The 19,340-nt window shown below is 37.3% G+C and overlaps 1 protein-coding gene across 3 annotated transcripts in view; it reads left to right on the top strand.

Moving 5' to 3' along the window:
- The window catches only part of BBS9 (Bardet-Biedl syndrome 9), a 491,843-nt gene that overhangs the window by 223,878 nt on the left and 248,625 nt on the right, over positions 1–19,340 (top strand). For all 3 annotated transcript variants that reach the window (XM_055420896.2, XM_055420898.2, XM_055420895.2), the window contains one exon: positions 18,577–18,672. In XM_055420896.2, coding sequence (XP_055276871.2) covers positions 18,577–18,672 — 96 coding nt within the window. The remainder of the gene's footprint in view (positions 1–18,576; positions 18,673–19,340) is intronic.

Below are 19,340 nucleotides of genomic sequence, written 5' to 3'. Positions count from 1 at the left end.
GTCTTCAGCAGTTGAAAGGGACAGTGTTCATTCTCTGCCTCTGATGTTTTAGAAGGGGTTTCATGTATAAAGCTTGAATATCACAGTGAACATTTGGGGTAATTTGTGAAGGTGTGACTTTCGCCAGGTGTTGGTTTTTCTTTTTTGAGTAAGTTAGAAAAGAGAGAAGCACGGATTGGATCAAACATCTTTAGTTGCCAGGGTTTCTAATGTGTCATATCTATTAACTTTCTCGGTGATGAGGTGGAATTAAAGAAATATCTGGGAATTAAATCAACCCTTTTAAATCCAGCATTAAAATTCAGCACTGTTGACTGTAAGATGCATCTTCACCCTTGCATTAGTGGATAGGATTTAGAATACAAAGTATTTCCCACAAGGTTTAGAAATTTATGGTAAGTCAACTTTTGTGTTATTAACTACTTAAAGTGATTAACATTTACTTTTCATTAATTTGAAGTCTTTTTAAAAAGCCTTATTTATATATAACTCTATAAAAAATCTCCAAGATGCTCTTTATTACACTTAATCTATTCTTTAGTTCAAATGAATTTGAGTGAATGAGCATGTGTGTGTGTGTGCTTGTGTGTCTGTAGTTAACAAGTAGTTTTGTGCCTTGTGGTTTCTTATTCCCTTCCCTTCGCTCTCTTCTAGTCAATTTTCTTATAACAAATTTGGATTATAAAAAGGGCAGAGTCACTGCTTTTGTAGCATCTTGTACAAACATACTAGCTCCTTGGTCTCCTATCCTGACAATATAAATTGTATATGCTGCATGCTAAATTTATTAATATCTTTGAAAAATGTTTAAGACTGGCTTCTGAGTGGTCGATCTTTATTGTAGATGGCTGAAACCAATAGAGATTAAATAAGAATGCATGCTTTTCACCAGAGAAGGAGTCTCTGTAAGCTCTGGTTGGATAGAAGTACTAAGGAAAGCTTAGATAACTCATTCATTTCTGTCCTGATTCTGGACTTAGTTGTTTTGATGTATCTTAGGTTCATCAGCATATATTTGCATCTTATTCATTTTAACAATGGGACTCAGTGACAAATTTTAAAAAATTTCCCCTAAGATTCAGTTTATGAATACAGAGTGTTCTCTTTTGAATTTCCAGATTTGTATTCATATTAAACATACTGGAATCCTGTAATTATTTAAAATAAATACTCTTGCTACTTTTTTACTTTTCATAATATATTCATTCCTGCTATATGTGACTTTTATATGTTGATATTAAAGTTGCTATTGCAAATTTATTTTTAATGGAAATAAATGAATGCTCTTCATAGAGAAGAAATAAAACAACTTTTAGTCTACATCTCTTCCTATTTATTTCAGTACTTTTTTGTATATTTAAAATAGCTTTAATTTTTCTGGTCACAAAAGATTTCTGAAATTTAGCAATGGATAACCAAGAAGAGAAAAACAAGTGTTACTGATAATTCTACCACCTAGCAGTATCTACTTATATTTCATTACATTTCCATACTCTTTTAAAAAATATTTTCTTTAAGCATTTCATCCTGCCAAAGAATATTACTTTGCGGGGGAAGGAACAAGATGGCGGAGGAATAGGACAGCGAGATCACTCTCTCCCCTACAGGTTCATCAAAAGAACATTTGAATGCGGAGTAAAGTCCACAAAACAACTTCTGAATACTGGCAGAGGACGTCAGGCACCCAGAAAAGCAGCCCATTGTCTTCGAAAGGAGATTTTTTAAAAACCCACAGATTACCCGCCAAATGGTAATCCAGCGGAGAAGCAGCGCAGATGCCTGCATACGCCATTAGCAAGCGGGGGCTGGGCAGGGAGGAGCCGGCTGAACTGCTTAGAGAGAGGACTGTGCTTGAATGCCGCGAAAACAATTTGAGAGAACTGGGGAGAGCAAAGCAGACCGGGGTAGCTTCCCCACGAAAAGGCGGAAAGCTCTAACCTAAGATTCAGCCAGCCCCGCTCACAGAATAAAGGACTGAACAGAGCGAGCCAGCTGCGGTCGGCCCATCCCCCATCCCCTGCCGAGACAGGCAGGGAGGGCAGCCAGAGCCGGAGGGGGCAACCGCGGCCCCAGAAAGGCATCTGATACAAACTGCAGGCAGGCTTGTTGCTAATCAGGACTTCTTGGGCTCGGGCTCGTTGATATCCCCCTGAGAAGGTGCGCCAGCTGTACACCCAGAAAACTGAGTGGCGGGGACTGGGGAGGTGATAAGTTGCAGAGACCGCACTCGCCAAACACCTGGTCCCCTGAGCTGCTCGGACCGGGGAAGGCACAAAACGCAGGCCCAACCAAGTCTGCGCCTTTGTGGAGTACCCGAGAACCTAACTTGAGCCGCTCAGACCTGGGAAGTGCATACAACCCAGCGCCGGCCTCAGGTTCCCGGCAGAGCAACCTAGAGCCTGTGCAGTGTAGACTGGGACAACGCACACGCTGTGAGCGGGGGGGGCAAACCCAGTGTGACCGAGACACTGCAAGCACTCCCCACAGACGCCAGAGATATTCGTCTGCAGTGTTCCTCCCTTCCCAGAACAGGACGAAACAACTGAGCCTTAAAAAGTGTCCACCCGCCCCCTAATATCAGGGAGGAAATTAGACACTGAAGAGACCAGCAAACAGAAGCTAAAACAGAGGGAACCACCTTGGAAACGACAGATAGAGACGTCTAGAGGCTACTCTAAGAATAAGACCAAAAACCAGAGGCAAGAGGCTTAAGCCCGAATCCTGAGAACACCAGAGAACTCCTGACTCCAGGGAACATTAATCGATAGGAGCTCATCAAACGTCTCCATACCTGCACTAAAACCAAGCACCACCCAAGGGTCAACAAGTTCCAGAGCAAGACATACCACGCAAATTCTCCAGTAACACAGGAAACTAGCCCTGAGCTTCAATATACAGGCTGCCCAAAGTCACTCCAAACCCACTGACATCTCATAACTCATTACTGGACACTTCATTGCACTCCAGAGAGAAGAAATCCAGCTCCACCCACCAGAACACCGACACAAGCTTCCATAACCAGGGAACCTTGACAGGTCACCTGTCCAACCGCACACACAACGAGGAAACTACATAATAAAGAGAACTCCACAAACGGCCAGAAGAGGGAAAGGCCACCCCAAGCAAAGCAATATAAGCAAGATGAAGAGGCAGAGAAATACCCAGCAAGTAAAGGAACAAGATAAATGCCCACCAACACAAACAAAAGAGGAAGATATAGGGAATCTACCTGATAAAGAATTTTGAATTTTGGTGGTGAAAATGATTCAAAATCTTGAAAGCAAAATGGAGTTACAGATAAATAACCTGGAGAAAAGGATTGAGAAGATGGAAGAAAGGTTTAATAAGGACTTAGAGGAAATAAAAAAGAGTTAATATACAATTAATAATGCAATAGATGAGATCAGAAACACTCTGGAGGGAACAAACAGTAGAATAACAGAAGCAGAAGACAGGATAAGCGAGCTAGAAGATAGAATTGTAGAAATAAATGAAACAGAGAGGAAAAAAGAAAAACAAATTAAAAGAAATGAGAACAATATTAGAGACCTCTGGGACAATGTTAAACGCTCCAACATTCGAATCATAGGAATCCCAGAAGAAGAAGACAAAAAGAAAGACCATGATAGAATACTTGAGGAGATAATAGTTGAAAACTTCCCTAAAATGGGGAAAGAAATAATCACCCAAGTCCAAGAAACCCAGAGAGTCCCCAACAGGATAAACCCAAGGCGAAATACTCCAAGACACATATTAACAAAGATCAAACACAAAGAACAAATATTAAAAGCAGCAAGGGAAAAGCAACAAATAACACACAAGGGGATTCCCATAAGGATAACAGCCGATCTTTCAACAGAAACTCTTCAGGCCAGGAGGGAATGGCAAGACATACTTAAAGTGATGAAAGAAAATAACCTACAGCCCAGACTACTGTACCCAGCAAGGATCTCATTCAAATATGAAGGAGAAATCAAAAGCTTTAGAGACAAGCAAAAGCTGAGAGAATTCAGCATTACCAAACCAGCTCTCCAACAAATGCTAAAGGATCTTTTCTAGACAGGAAACACAGAAAGGGTGTATAAACTTGAACCCAAAGCAATAAATAAAATGGCTATGGGATCGTATTTATCAATAATTACCTTAAACGTAAATGGGTTGAATGCCCCAACCAAAAGACAAAGGCTGGCTGAATGGATACAAAAACAAGACCCCCATATATGTTGTCTGCAAGAGACCCACCTCACAACGAGGGACACATACAGACTGAAAGTGAAGGGCTGGAAAAAGATATTCCATGCAAATAGAGACCAAAAGAAAGCAGGAGTAGCAATACTCATATCAGATAAAATAGACTTTAAAACAAAGGCTGTGAAAAGAGACAAAGAAGGAAACTACATAATGATCAAAGGATCAATCCAAGATGAAGATATAACAATTATAAATATTTATGCACCCAACATAGGAGCACCGCAATATGTAAGACAATTACTAACAAGTATGAAAGGGGAAATTAACAACAATGCAATAATAGTGGGAGATTTTAATACCCCACTTACATCTATGGATAGATCAACTAAACAGAAAATTAACAAGGAAGCACAAACTTTAAATGATACAATAGACCAGTTAGACCTAATAGATATCTATAGGACATTTCACCCCAAAACAATGAATTTCACCTTTTTCTCAAGTGCACACGGAACCTTTTCCAGGATAGATCACATCCTGGGCCATAAATCTAGCCTTGGTAAATTCAAAAAAATTGAAATCATTCCAAGCATCTTCTCTGACCACAATGCAGTAAGATTAGATATCAATTACGGGAGAAAAACTATTAAAAATGCCAACATATGGAGGCTGAACAACATGCTGCTGAATAATGAACAAATCATAGAAGAAATCAAAAGAGAAATCAAAATATGCATAGAAATGAATGAAAATGAAGACACAACAACCCAAAACCTCTGGGACACTGTAAAAGCAGTGCTAAGGGGGAAGTTCATAGCAATACAGGCACACCTCAAGAAACAAGAAAAAGTCAACTAAATAACCTAACTCTACATCTAAAGCAACTAGAAAAGGAAGAAATGAAGAACCCCAGGGTCAGTAGAAGGAAAGAAATTGTAAAAATTAGGGCAGAGATAAATGCAAAAGAAACAAAAGAGACCATAGCAAAAATCAAAAAGCCAAAAGGTGATTCTTTGAGAAGGTAAATAAAATTGACAAACCGCTAGCCAGACTTATCAAGAAACAAAGGGAGAAGAACCAAATCAATAAAATTAGAAATGAAAATGGAGAGATCACAACTGACAACACAGAAATACAAAGGATTATTAGAGAATACTATCAGCAATTATATGGCAATAAAATGAATAACTTGGAAGAAATGGACAAATTCCTAGAAAAGTACACCTTTCCAAAACTGAACCAGGAAGAAATAGAAAATCTGAACAGACCCATCACAAGCACGGAACTAGAGGCTGTAATCAGGAATCTTCCAGCAAACAAAAGCCCAGGTCCAGACGGCTTCACAGCCGAATTCTACCAAAAATTTAGAGAAGAGCTAACACCTATTCTACTCAAACTCTTCCAGAAAATTGCTGAGGAAGGGAAACTTCCAAACTCATTCTATGAGGCCACCATCACCCTAATTCCAAAACCTGGTAAAGACCCCACAAAAAAAGAAAACTACAGGCCAATATCACTGATGAACATAGATGCAAAAATCCTTAACAAAATTCTAGCAATAAGAATCCAACAACACATTAAGAAGATCATACATCATTACCAAGTGGGCTTTATCCCAGGAATGCAAGGATTCTTCAATATCCGCAAATCAATCAACGTAATACACCACATTAACAAACTGAAAAATAAAAATCATATGATTATCTCAATAGATGCAGAGAAAGCCTTCGACAAAATTCAACATCCATTTATGATAAAAACCCTCCAGAAAGTGGGAATAGAAGGGACATAGCTCAACATAATAAAAGCTATATATGACAAACCCACGGCAAACATTATCCTCAATGGTGAAAAACTGAAAGCATTTCCCCTAAAGTCAGGAACAAGACAAGGGTGCCCACTCTCCGCACTACTATTCAGCATAGTTCTGGAAGTTTTGGCCACAACAATCAGAGCAGAAAAAGACATAAAAGGAATAGAAATTGGAAAAGAAGAAGTAAAACTTTCACTGTTCGCTGATGACATGATCCTCTACACAGAAAACCCTAAAGACTCTACCAGAAAACTACTAGAGCTAATCAATGATTACAGTAACGTTGCAGGATATAAAATCAACATACAGAAATCCCTTGCATTCCTATACACTAATAATGAAAAAGTAGAAAGAGAAATTAAGGAAACTATTCCATTCACTGTTGCAACGAAAAGAATTAAATACTTAGGAATATATCTACCTAAGGAAACAAAAGACTTGTACGTAGAAAACTATAAAACACTACTGAAAGTAATCAAAGAGGACACTCATAGATGGAGAAATATACCATGTTCATGGATTGGAAGAATAAATATTGTAAAAATGAGTATACTACCCAAAGTAATTTATACATTCAATGCAATCCCTATCAAGCTACCAACGATATTTTTCACAGAAGTAGAACAAATAATCTCACAATTTGTATGGCAATGCAAAAAACCTCGAATAGCCAAAGCAATCTTGAGGAAGAAAAATGGAACTGGGGGAATTAACCTGTCGGACTTCAGGCTCTACTACAAAGCCACAGTCATCAAGACAGTATGGTACTGGCATAAAGACAGAAATATAGATCAATGGAACAAAATAGAAAGCCCAGAGATAAATCCACGCAGCTATGGACACCTTATCTTTGACAAAGGAGGCAAGAATATAAAATGGAGAGAAGACAGTCTCTTTACCAAGTGGTGCTGGGAAAACTGGTCAGCCACTTGTAAAAGAATGAAACTAGAACACTTCCTAACACCATACACAAAAATAAACTCAAAATGGATTAAAGAGCTAAATGTAAGACCAGAAACTATAAAACTCCTAGAGGAGAACATAGGCAAAACACTCTCTGATATAAATCACAGCAGCATCCTCCATGACCCACCTCCCAGAATATTGGAAATAAAAGCAAAAATAAACAATTGGGACCTAATTAAAATCAAAAGCTTCTGCACAGCAAAGGAAACTATAAGTAAGGTGAAAAGACAGCCTTCAGAATGGGAGAAAATAATAGCAAATGAAGCAACTGATAAAGGATTAATCTCCAAAATATACAAGCAGCTCCTGTAGCTCAATTCCAGAAAAATAAATGACCCAATCAAAAAATGGGCCAAAGAACTAAACAGACATTTCTCCAAAGAAGACATAAAGATGGCTAACAAATACATGAAAAAATGCTCAACATCCCTCATAATCAGAGAGATGCAAATCAAAACCACGAGATACCATTTCACACCAGTCAGAATGGCTGCTATCCAAAAGTCCACATGCAATAAATGCTGGAGAGGATGTGGAGAGAAAGGAACCCTCTTACACTGTTGGTGGGAATGCAAACTAGTATAGCCACTATGGAGAACAGTGTGGAGATTCCTCAAAAAAGTGGAAATAGAACTGCCATATGATCCAGCAATCGCACTCCTGGGCATACACACCAAGGAAACCAGAATTGAAAGAGACACATGTACTCCAATGTTCATGGCAGCACTGTTTATAATAGCCAGGACATGGAAGCAACCTAGGTGTCCATCTGCAGACGAATGGATAAGAAAGCCTTGGTACATATACACAATGGAGTATTATTCAGCCATTAAAAAGAATACATTTGAATCAGTTCTAATGAGGTGGATGAAACTGGAGCCTATTATACAGAGTGAAGTAAGCCAGAAAGAAAAACACCAATACAGTATACTAATGCATATATATGGAATTTAGAAAGATGCAAATGATAACCCTGTATAGGAGACAGCAAAAGAGACACAGATGTATAGAACAGTCTTTGGGACTCTGTGGGAGAGGGTGAGGGTGGGATGATTTGGGAGAATGGCATTGAAACACGTATGTTGTCATATGTGAAATTAATCACTAATTCAGGGTCGATGCATGTTATAGGATGCTTGGGGCTGGCGTGCGCGGATGACCCAGAGGGAAGATAAAGGGAGGAGGGAAGAGGGAGGAGGGTTCAGGAGGGGGAACTTATGTAAACCCGGGGTGAATTCATGTCAATATATGGCAAAACCAACCAATATAATATTGTAAAATAATTTGCCTCCAATAAAAAATAAATTAATTAGTTAAAAAATAAATAAATAAATAAAATAAAAAAAAGAATATTACTTTGCATATTGTTATGAAACACCTGTCTATATAATTAGATTTTCGTTTTATGATTTTTAATAATTGCATACTATTCTATCATAAATCTGTACTATCAAATCATTTGCCCAGCATTATAGTTTTCAACATTTATGTTGTTTTCAGTTTATTAATACTGTAAATATATTACATCAGTGATTCTCTTAATTTATTATTATTTCTTTGATGAATATCTAAAAGCAGAATTACAGAGTCCAACAAAGGGTAATATTTTTAAACCTTTTGAAACAAAATGTGAAATTGACTTTCTGAAGGACCATACTGGTTAACTTTATCAACAGTGTTTGAATGGAGGTGCCTAGTGCCCCAAATCCTGGCTAGTAGAGAATATTCTAATTATAAAAAAACTTCAATATGCTTAATGGCTGTACAGAAAATATTTACATACATACATATATAAAAATAATTGTCTGGGTGATTTTGGCCAAATGTGATTTAAGCAAGATAATATAAATTTCTTGATCTCAATTAAAGAGAAGTCCAGCAGTGGGTATGAAAGCTGGTATGATGGTTTGTGAATATTATCAAAGACTCATGTTTTTTTCTCTGTGCAGTATGCGTTTTCTAGTATATTGGCTTCTTCCATGGCAACAAGATAACTGCTTTGGATTTGTTGTTCTTCAGTCGCTAAGTCACGTCGAATTCTTTGCAACCTCATGTACTGCAGCAAGTCAGGCTTCCGTGTCCTTCACTATCTCCTGGAGTTTTTCAAATTCATGTCCATTGAGTCAGTGATGCTATCTAACTATCTCAACCTCTGCTGCTCTTGCCTTCAGTCTTTCCCAGCATTAGGGTCTTTTCCAATGTTGGCTCTTCGGATCAGGTGGGCAAAGTGTTGGAGCTTAGCTTCAGCATCAGTCTTTCCAATGAATATTCAAGGTTGATTTCCTTTAGGATTGACTGGTTTGATCTCTTTGCTGTCCAGGGGACTCTCAAGAGTCCTCTCAAGCACCACAGTTCAAAAGCATCAATTCTCTGGCACTCAACCTTCTTTATGGTCCATCTCTCAAAATGGCAACTCACTCCAGTACTCTTGTCTGTGAAATCCCATGGATGGAGGAGCATGGTAGGCTACAGTCCATGGGGTTGCAAAGAGCTGGACATGACTGAATGACTTCACTTTCACTCACATCCATACATGCCTACTGGAAAAACCATAGCTTTGACTATACCAACCTTTGTTGACAAAGTGATGTCTTTCCTTTTTAATATGTGTCTAGGTTTGTCATAGCTTTCCTTCCAAGGAGCAAGCATCTTTTAATTTTGTGGCTGCAGTAACTGTTCACAGTGATTTTGGAGCCCAAGAAAATCAAATCTGTCACTGCTTCCACTTTTTCCCCTTATGTCTGTTATGAAACAATGGGACTGGATGCCATGATCTTAGTTTTTTGAATGCTGAGTTTTAAGCCAGGTTTTTCACTCTCCTTTCACTCTCATCAAGAGGCTCTTTTTCCCCTCCTCACTTTCTGTCATTAGAGTGCTTTAACTTAAGTCATCTAACCTCAAGACAGAAAGTAGACGAAAGAAATAACTATGGCAATAACTTAACTTTTATCAGAAAGGCATGTTTCCATAAAGTTCATAGGAGATTTCTACTTATGGCTCAGTAGCCATAATATTGTCACATGGCCTCTTCTACAGTAAAGGGGGCTGAGAACTATTGTAGATGGGCTAAGAAAAAGGAGGTTGGGAATAGATGTTAAGTTAGCTGACATTCAGTGTACGTCATGATACCAGAAATTTTACAGAAAAATTTTACTTAAATGTTATAACAAATAGCATGCTATTGTAGCAGACTTTTATGGTACTCAAATATATGGTTATCTTTGTGAATAAATTTGTATTTCAATATTAATGTAATATTCTATTGTTTCCCTGGTGGTTCAGATGGTAAAGAATCTGCCTGCAATGCAGGTGACCTGGGTTCAATCCCTGGGTTGGGAAGATCCCCTGGAGAAGGGCAGGACAAACTACTCCAGTATTCTTGCCTGGAGAATTCCACGGACATAGGAGCCTGGTGGGCTACAGTCTATAGGGTCACAAAGAGTCAGAAATGACTGAGCATCTTTCACTTTCTGTTGTTTGGAGGTACCATGTACATAGCTTTTTTGTACTTCTCACTTTCTCTTTGGAGGAATTCCTTGAGGATAAATGGCTGAGTTAAAGGATATGCACATTTGAAAACTGTATTCAAATACCAAAGTTGTTTCCAGAATAATTATATGAAGTCACACACCCAACATCGGGGTTTGTACCAAGTAGCTGCTGGATTTCAGTCTTTTAAAATTTTTGACATGGTTATGTGAAAAGTGGCATCTCTTTTTAAAGTTTGCATTTCTAAATTATTTGTTAGCATAGAGATTTTGTAATTTTTATTAATTACTTGTGTTCTTTTAGTATATGAAGTTTTAGTTTTAGGTAGTAAAATTTATTTTAAAGTTTCATTTCATTTATTTTTTAGTTTCAAATTTTCATGTTGTGCTTAGAATGATCTCTATTTTAACATTATAAAATATTTACTTATCTTTCTTCTTAATACCTTCTTTAATTCTCAGTTTCAGTGTATTTTTTTTATAAAAAACATTATTAGAGTATAACTTATATACATATACACATGTATAAAGTATACAATTTGGTAAGCTTTGATGTTTATGTATACCTTTGAAACCATCCTTACAATCATGATGCTGAAAGTATCCATTAACCCAAAGAGTTTCTTTGTTCTGCTTTGTTAACCTTTCCCCTCTATCCCCAAGCAACACTTGTTTTCTTTCTGTCACTATAGATAAGTTTGTATTTTCTAAAATTTTGTAAAATGGAGCTACTCAGTATGAACTCTTTTTTTTTTGGTCTGCCTTTTTCACTCCCTTATCAGATTATGTGATTTGCAAATATTTCCTCCCAGTCTGTGGTGTATCTTTTCATTCTTTAAACAATGTCTTTGGAAGAGCAGAAATTCTTAATTTTGCTAAAGCCCAACCTATCAGTTTTTTTTTTCTTTTATGGATCATGATTTTAATGTTATAGATAAAAAACTTTTGCCTAACTCAAGGTTACAATTTTTTTCTCATATATTTTTTCTACAAGTTTCTATTTTCATGTTTTGCATTTAGAGAGCTTATCTATTTTGAGTTGATATGTGTGTATGGTGTGAGATAGGGATAAAATTCATGTTTTTGCAATTAAATATCTAATGTGCCAGCACTATTTTTGAAAAGCCTATCCTCTTGCACTGAATAGTCTATGAAGAGTTGTTGAAAATCCTCTGACTATACATCATAAGACTATATAAATAATTGGAATGTATATATATATATTTCTGCTCAGTTTGTTCCATTTATCTATCTTCGTCCATCATTATTTCTATATACCAAATAGTGTTTTGGGGCTTTCTAGGTGGCATTATGCAGGAGATGTAAAAGACTAGGCCTAGTTCAATCCCTGGGTCAGGAAGATCCCCTGGAAGAGGGCAGGGCAACCCACGCCAATATTCTTGCCTGGAGAATCTCATGGACAGAGGATCCTGGTAGGCTACAGTCCATAGGGCCACAAAAAGTCGGACAGGACTGAAGCAACTTAACACACACAAAATAGTGTCTTAATTACTATTTATAAGTCTAGAAATCAGGTAATGTAATTTATCCAACTTAATTTTTTTTCCAAAGTTGTCTTTGAAACTTTGATCAGTTCCGTTTTCACATGAATCTTAGAATCAGCGTCAGTTCAGCTCAGTTCAGTTCAGTCGCTCAGTCGCATCCAACACTTTGCGACCCCATGAATCACAGCACGCCAGGCCTCCCTGTCCATCACCAACTCCCGGAGTTCACTCAAACTCATGTCCATCGAGTTGGTGATGCCATCCAGCCATCTCATTCTCTGTTGTCCCCTTCTCCTCCCGCCCCCAATCCTTCCCAGCATCAGAGTCTTTTCCAGTGAGTCAACTCATCGCATGAGGTGGCCAAAGTATTGCAGTTTCAGCTTTAGCATCAGTCCTTCCAATGAACACCCAGGATTGATCTCCTTTAGAATGGACTGGTTGGATATCCTTGCAGTCTCTCAAGAGTCTTCTCCAACACCACAGTTCAAAAGCATCAATTCTTCGGCGATCAGCTTTCTTCACAGTCCAACTCTCACATGCATACATGACCACGGGAAAAACCATAGCCTTGACTAGACGGACCTTTGTTGGCAAAGGAATGTCTCTGCTTTATAATATGTTGTCTAGGTTGGTCATAACTCTCCTTCCAAGGAGTAAGAGTCTTTTAATTTCATGGCTGAAATCAGCATCCGCAGTGATTTTGGAGCCCAAAAAAATAAAGTCTGACACTGTTTCCACTGTTTCCCCATCTATTTCCCATGAAGTAATGACACCACCCTTATGGCAGAAAGTGAAGAGGAACTAAAAAGCCTCTTGATTAAAGTGAAAGAGGAGAGTGAAAAGTTTGGCTTGAAGCTCAACATTCAGAAAACGAAGATCATGGCATCTGGTCCCATCACTTCATGGGAAATAGATGGGGAAACAGTAGAAACAGTGTCAGACTTTATTTTGGGGGGCTCCAAAATCACTGCAGATGGTGATTGCAGCCAGGAAATTAAAGGACGCTTACTCCTTGGAAGGAAAGTTATGACCAGCCTAGATAGCATATTAAAAAGCAGAGACATTACTTTGCCAACCAAGGTCCATCTAGTCAAGGCTGTGGTTTTTCCCGTAGTCATGTATGGATGTGAGAGTTGGACTGTGAAGAAAGCTGATCGCCGAAGAATTGATGCTTTTGAACTGTGGTGCTGGAGAATTCTCTTGAGAGTCCCTTGGACTGCAAGGAGATTCAACCAGTCTATTCTAAAGGAGATCAATCCTGGGTGTTCATTGAAAGGACTGATGCTAAAGCTGAAACTGCAATACTTTGGCCACCTCATGCGACGAGTTGACTTGCTGGAAAAGACTCTGATGCTGGGAGGGATTGGGGGCGGGAGGAGAAGGGGACAACAGAGAATAAGATGGCTGGATTGCATCACCGACTCTATGGACATGAGTTTGAGTGAACTCCGGGAGTTGGTGATGGACAGGGAGCCCTGGCGTGCTGTGATTCATGGGGTCGCAGAGAGTCGGACACGACTGAGCGACTGAACTGAACTGAACTGAATGGGACCAGATGCCATGATCTTCGTTTTCTGAATGTTGAGCTTCAAGCCAACCTTTTCACTCTCCTCTTTCACTTTCATCAAGAGGCTTTTTAGTTCCTCTTCACTGTCTGCCATAAGGGTGGTGTCATCTGTATATCTGAGGTTATTGATATTTCTCCCGGCAATCTTGATTCCAGCTTGTGCTTCATCCAGCCCAGCATTCCTCATGATGTAATCTGCATATAAGTTAAATAAGCAGGGTGACAATATACAACCTTGACATACTCCTTTTCCTATTTGGAACCAGTCTGTTGTTCCATGTACAGTTCTGACTGTTGCTTCCTGACCTGCATACAGGTTTCTCAAGAGGCAGGTCAGGTGGTCTGGGATTCCCATCTCTTTCAAAATGTTCCACAGTTTATTGTGATCCACACAGTCAAAGGCTTTGGCATAGTCAAAGAAGCAGAAACAGATGTTTTTCTGGAACTCTCTTGCTTTCTCCATGATCCAGCGGATGTTGGCAATTTGATCTCTGGTGCTCTGCCTTTTCTAAAACCTGCTTGAACATCTGGAAGGTCACGGTTCACATATTGCTGAAGCCTGGCTTGGAGAATTTTGAGCATGACTTTACTAGCGTGTGAGATGAGTGCAATTGTGCGGTAGTTTGAGCATTCTTTGGCATTGCCTTTCTTTGGGATTGGAATGAAGACTGACCTTTTCCAGTCCTGTGGCCACTGCTGAGTTTTCCAAATGTGCTGGCATATTGAGTGCAGCACTTTGACAGCATCATCTTTCAGGATTTGAAATAGCTCAACTGGAATTTTGTCACCTCCACTAGATTTGTTCGTTATGATGCTTTGTAAGGCCCACTTGACTTCACATTCCAAGATGTCTGGCTCTAGGTGAGTGATCACGTTATCATGATTATCTTGGTCATGGATATCTTTTTTGTACAGTTCTTCTGTGTATTCTTGCCGCCTCTTCCTAATATCTTCTGCTTCTGTTAGGTCCATACCATTTCTGTCCTTTATCAAGCCCATCTTTGCATGAAATGTTCCCTTGGAATCTCTGATTTTCTTGAAGAGATCTCTTGTTTTTCCTATTCTGTTGCTTTCCTCTATTTCTTTGCAGCCCAGCGTTCCTCTTGATGTACTTTGCATTGATCACTGAGGAAGGCTTTCTTATCTCTCCTTGCTATTCTTTGGATCTGCATTCAAATGCTTGTATCTTTCCTTTTCTCCTTTGCTTATCAATTAAGAAAATGCCTCTTGGAATTGCCTTAATTCTGTAGATCAATTCGGAGAGAAACAGCATCTGAACAATATTGAACATGGTAAAATGTGCTCCACTTATCCTAGTTTCTTAAGATGAAAATAGAGACCTTCATTTATTTAGGGCTTATTTTATATTTCTCACTGAGAGTTTTTGTTTTCAATGTACCTATCTTACAACTCTTAAGCAGATTTATCCTTAAGTATTTAATATATTTTATGCATTTGCAAGTTGTATTTTATTTCAATTTCAAATTGTTCCTTCCTAATACATAGAAATACAGTTGGTTTTGTATATTGATCTTGTATCATGCTACATTGTTAAACCATTTTTTGGTTCTACTAGCTTTTTTTTTTTCTTAAAGATTTAATCAGATTTTCTCCATAGAGGATCATGTCATCTGCAAGTGAAAACACTTTTATTCTTCCTTTCCAATCTGGAGATTTAGTTTACTTTTTGCTTGCTTTTTTTTTTTAACCTGGGCTAGAACCTCTGGGATGATGTTGAATAGAAATTCAAATGAGAGCAAACATTTTGTCTTTAAGCATTAAATATGTTTTATTAATATTTGTAAATATTTTGTAGGTGTCCTTTACCAGCTTGAGGAAGTTCACTTTTATACCAGGTTTACTGTGAGTTTCATTAGAAATAGATATTTAAGTTTTTCAATGCTTTTTTGATATCACTTGAGATATTTTATGTCATTTTTTTCTTAGTCTGTTAATAGGTGGATAACATTGATTAATTTTTGAATATTAGCCTAACTGTGCATTCTTGAGATAAGTCACATTTGATCATGATGTAGTTTCCTTTCAACAGGTTGTTGGATTAATTTGCTAAACTTTAGTTTATAATTTTTACATTTGTATTTTTAAAGGATATTGATATGTAATTTTGCTTCCTTATGAGTTATTAATGTGGAGTTAATGGAATGAATTGGGAAATATTTACCTCTCTTCAATTTTTTTTTGAAGAATGTGCTGAATTGGTATTATTTATTGCTTAAATATTTGGAAGAATTCACCAGGGAAGTTTTCCAGACCTAGAGTTTTGTGTATGGGAAAGCTTTTAAATTACAAATACAATTTCTTCAAAAGATATAGGACTGTTTATGTTATTTATTTTTTATTGAGTGTACTTTGCTGGTTTCTATCTTTCAGAAAATATGTGCACTTCATCTGAGTTGTTGAATTTATTGGCATAAGGTTGTTGATAACATTTTCTTATCCTTTTAACATTTGTAGAATCTGGAGTGAAGACAACTCACTCATTACTGATACTGGTAATTTGTGTTTTTTCTCTTTTTTTTTCTCCTGATCTGTTGACTAGAGGTGTATCGATTTTATCTCTTTCTGAAAAACCAGCTTTTGGTTTCATTTATTTCATCTTTTTATTTTTTATTTTCTATTCTTTTTAATTTCCCTGATTTTCTTCTGCTTACTTTGGGATTAATATTCTTTTTTCTTGTTCTTTAAGGTGAAAGCAGAGACCATTCTTTTTCATGTAGTTGGTTAAAGCTATAAAATTTCTTCTATTTAGCTGCATCTTACAATTATCAAATATTATATTTAAAATTTTCATTCTATATAAAATAAAATTTCCCCTTTTGTTTCTTTTTTTGACCCTAGTGTTATTTAGAAGTATGCTTTATAGTTTTGAAACTTTTGGGGATTTTCCATAGAACTTTAGTTATTCATTTGGAATTCAATTTCACTGTGGTAGAACGTACTTTGTATGACTTGAATTCTTTTAAATTCATTGAGACTTATTTAGTGCCCCCAAACTAGGACAGTTTTTGTGAATGTTCTACGAGCATGAAAATAATGGTTTTCAACCATTATTGAATGAAATGTCAGTTAAGACAAGTTTTCTGATAGTGTTTTTAATCTTCTATATCCTTACTGATTTTCGGTTTACATGTGTCAATTATTGAGAGTAGAGTATTGAAGTCTTCAATTACAATTTGTTTATTTCTCTTTCTTTTTTTTTTGCAGATCTGAAATTTTTGCTTCATATATTTTAAAGTTCTGTTTTAGACACATAAAACTTTAGGGTTATAATGTTGTCTTGATTATTATGAAATAGTCTCTGTCTTTGTTAATATTCTTTGCTCTAAAATCTACTTTTATAATATGAATATAGCTATTCCAACTTTCTTTTGCCTAGGGTTACAACGATGTATATATATTCCCTCTTTCACCTTTAAGTTGTTTACATCTTTATGTTTAAAGTAGACTTCTTATAGGTAGCATATAATCATTGAGTCTTGGCTTTTTAAAATGCAGTCCAGTATTATCTGTCTTTTAATTGGGGTGTTTAGACCATTTATGTTTACTGTGATTATTGAGATCATTGGTTTTAAATAGATTAGTATTCTGTTGCATACTCAAAGAGGACTCTGCAGATTTCTGAAGTTCTTTCTTTGTAGTGTTATCCTCTCTCTGTCTTGAGAACTTCTGCCACTTTGGCCTTTCCAGATTCCCAACTCTTATCACCTCAACACAGAAAGAATTCTGGGTTGCTCTTGGGCTCCCCTTCCATGTGTTGCAGCTTGGAAGTTTTCTCTAGGTGGTAAACTGGGGCAAACATAGGACTCATTTTGTTTCTTGTTTGTCGGAGATGACTGTTGTTCATTTGCTAATTTTTAATGTCTTGAAAAATGGTTTGGTTATTTTATACCCATTTTTTAATTGTATGTGATGGTAGGGTAAGTTTGGCCCCAGTTTTCCAGGACTGATTTTATTGGCCACAGTACTTCATGAATGGTGGTATATACTTTCAGCAGTGGGTAGATAATATGTTTGTCTCTTTTTTTTGATTGTAATAGCTACTCATAGTCAATACTCAGATCCGTTCATTCATTGGAAGTTGAAAAATGATGACTTTCAGGCTTTCTTCAATTTTTTAGCTGGCATATTTATGTACAAAGGATGTTTCCCTTATTTACCATTGATTATGTGGTACAGGGGAGAAGGCAATGGCAACCCACTCCAGTACTCTTGCCTGGAAAATCCCATGGAGGGAGGAGCCTGGTGGGCTGCAGTCCATGGGGTCTCTAAGAGTCGGACACGACTGAGCGACTTCACTTTCACTTTTCACTTTCATGCATTGGAGAAGGAAATGGCAACCCACTCCAGTATTCTTTCCTTGAGAATCCCAGGGACGGCAGAGCCTGGTGGGCTGCCGTCTATGGGGTTGTGCAGAGTCGGTCACGACTGAAGCGACTTAGCAGCAGCAGCAGCAGCATGTGGTACAGTTCAGTAGGGTCATTAGGATAAGTGCTTGATTCTTTGCTTTTGTTAGTGATTTTTAAAATGCTCAGTTGATTCTCTAGAATTATTCGGTAGTGAGCATTTGGCTTTTGTCTTTTTAGTGTAAATATGAACACATGCTTTTAAATATATTTGATGTGTTTTACTCCATTGCAATTATTATCTTTTTTGATACTCAGATATTTTCATCTCTGGCCAGTGGTAGTCTCAGTTGGCTCTTACGTCCTTTTCATATAGCTCCCTAGTCACTGATAGTTTTTTTCTGGTGTGACAGATATTCTAGGTTCGTCTTGTGCATTTCCTGCCTCAGACCTAGAATGAACTGGTAGAAGAAAGGAAATTAAATGATTTTAGTATGTTCTTGTGAGGCAGAAATTTTAGCAATTGGAAGCAACTGTGTAAGTTAGTTAATATAGTCCACACATGGACTTCAGACTTGACTAGTGCCATAAAAAGTACTCATCATCAACTAAGCTTCCTATTTTAAACATTAAGTGTTTGCCTTGTGGTTTTGTAAGGTGATGTGTTTTCTTTTCTTTGTAGGCTTTGCCAAGCAGTCAGAAGATGATCAGGTGAATGTAATGGGTTTTCGCTTCTTAGGAGGGTCCCAAGTTACGGTTCTTGCTTCCAAAACCTCTCGTAAGTAAAGCCATGATATCATTGCTTTTGAAAACTTCTATTAAGAACATTACATTACAGATCATTGCCACATCAAGGATTTCTATAAGGGTGATGCTAGATATTGAAAAGTAAGAGCCATTATATTAGTTATGAAGATAGGGTCCTGTTTTATTAGAGATACATAACTTTGGTTTGGGGGATGAGGAGGGCTTGAGAGATGAATTTAAAGAACTGAAAAATGTTTTTCAGATAGATTTATGGTAAACTAGATTTTAGGAGTTACTAGAAATTGGAGTTAATTTTTTTATGTGTACATATTCTTATAGCCTCCTTTTGGACATTGGCAAAGATGAAAGTGAATAACTTTTGTTGAGATTCGTCTCAATAGAATGAAAAGTGCTAATTGTATAGTCAAGTTTGAGTTTCAGATAAATATTTGCTTTATTGATTTGTTTGCTTCATATGAGAATAATTGTTGAAACTACTCAATGTATAGCTGATTTCTGGTGTATGTAGATAATGAAGCTACTAAGCTCACTGGGTTTTATACTGTTTCATGGAAATAAATTATTAAGAGAGGAAGTTTTAAACAAATTTTAGGTACACTAAGGATATCAGGGGACATGAATACGTATATATATTATATATATATTCATTCATTTATATATATATAAAGTCTGGCTGAG

Source organism: Moschus berezovskii, chromosome 3, assembly GCF_049115385.1.
Source record: "Moschus berezovskii isolate FMDL1 chromosome 3, NW_MosBer_1.0, whole genome shotgun sequence".
NCBI lineage: Eukaryota > Metazoa > Chordata > Mammalia > Artiodactyla > Moschidae > Moschus > Moschus berezovskii.
This window is presented reverse-complemented; position numbering and strand designations above follow the sequence as displayed.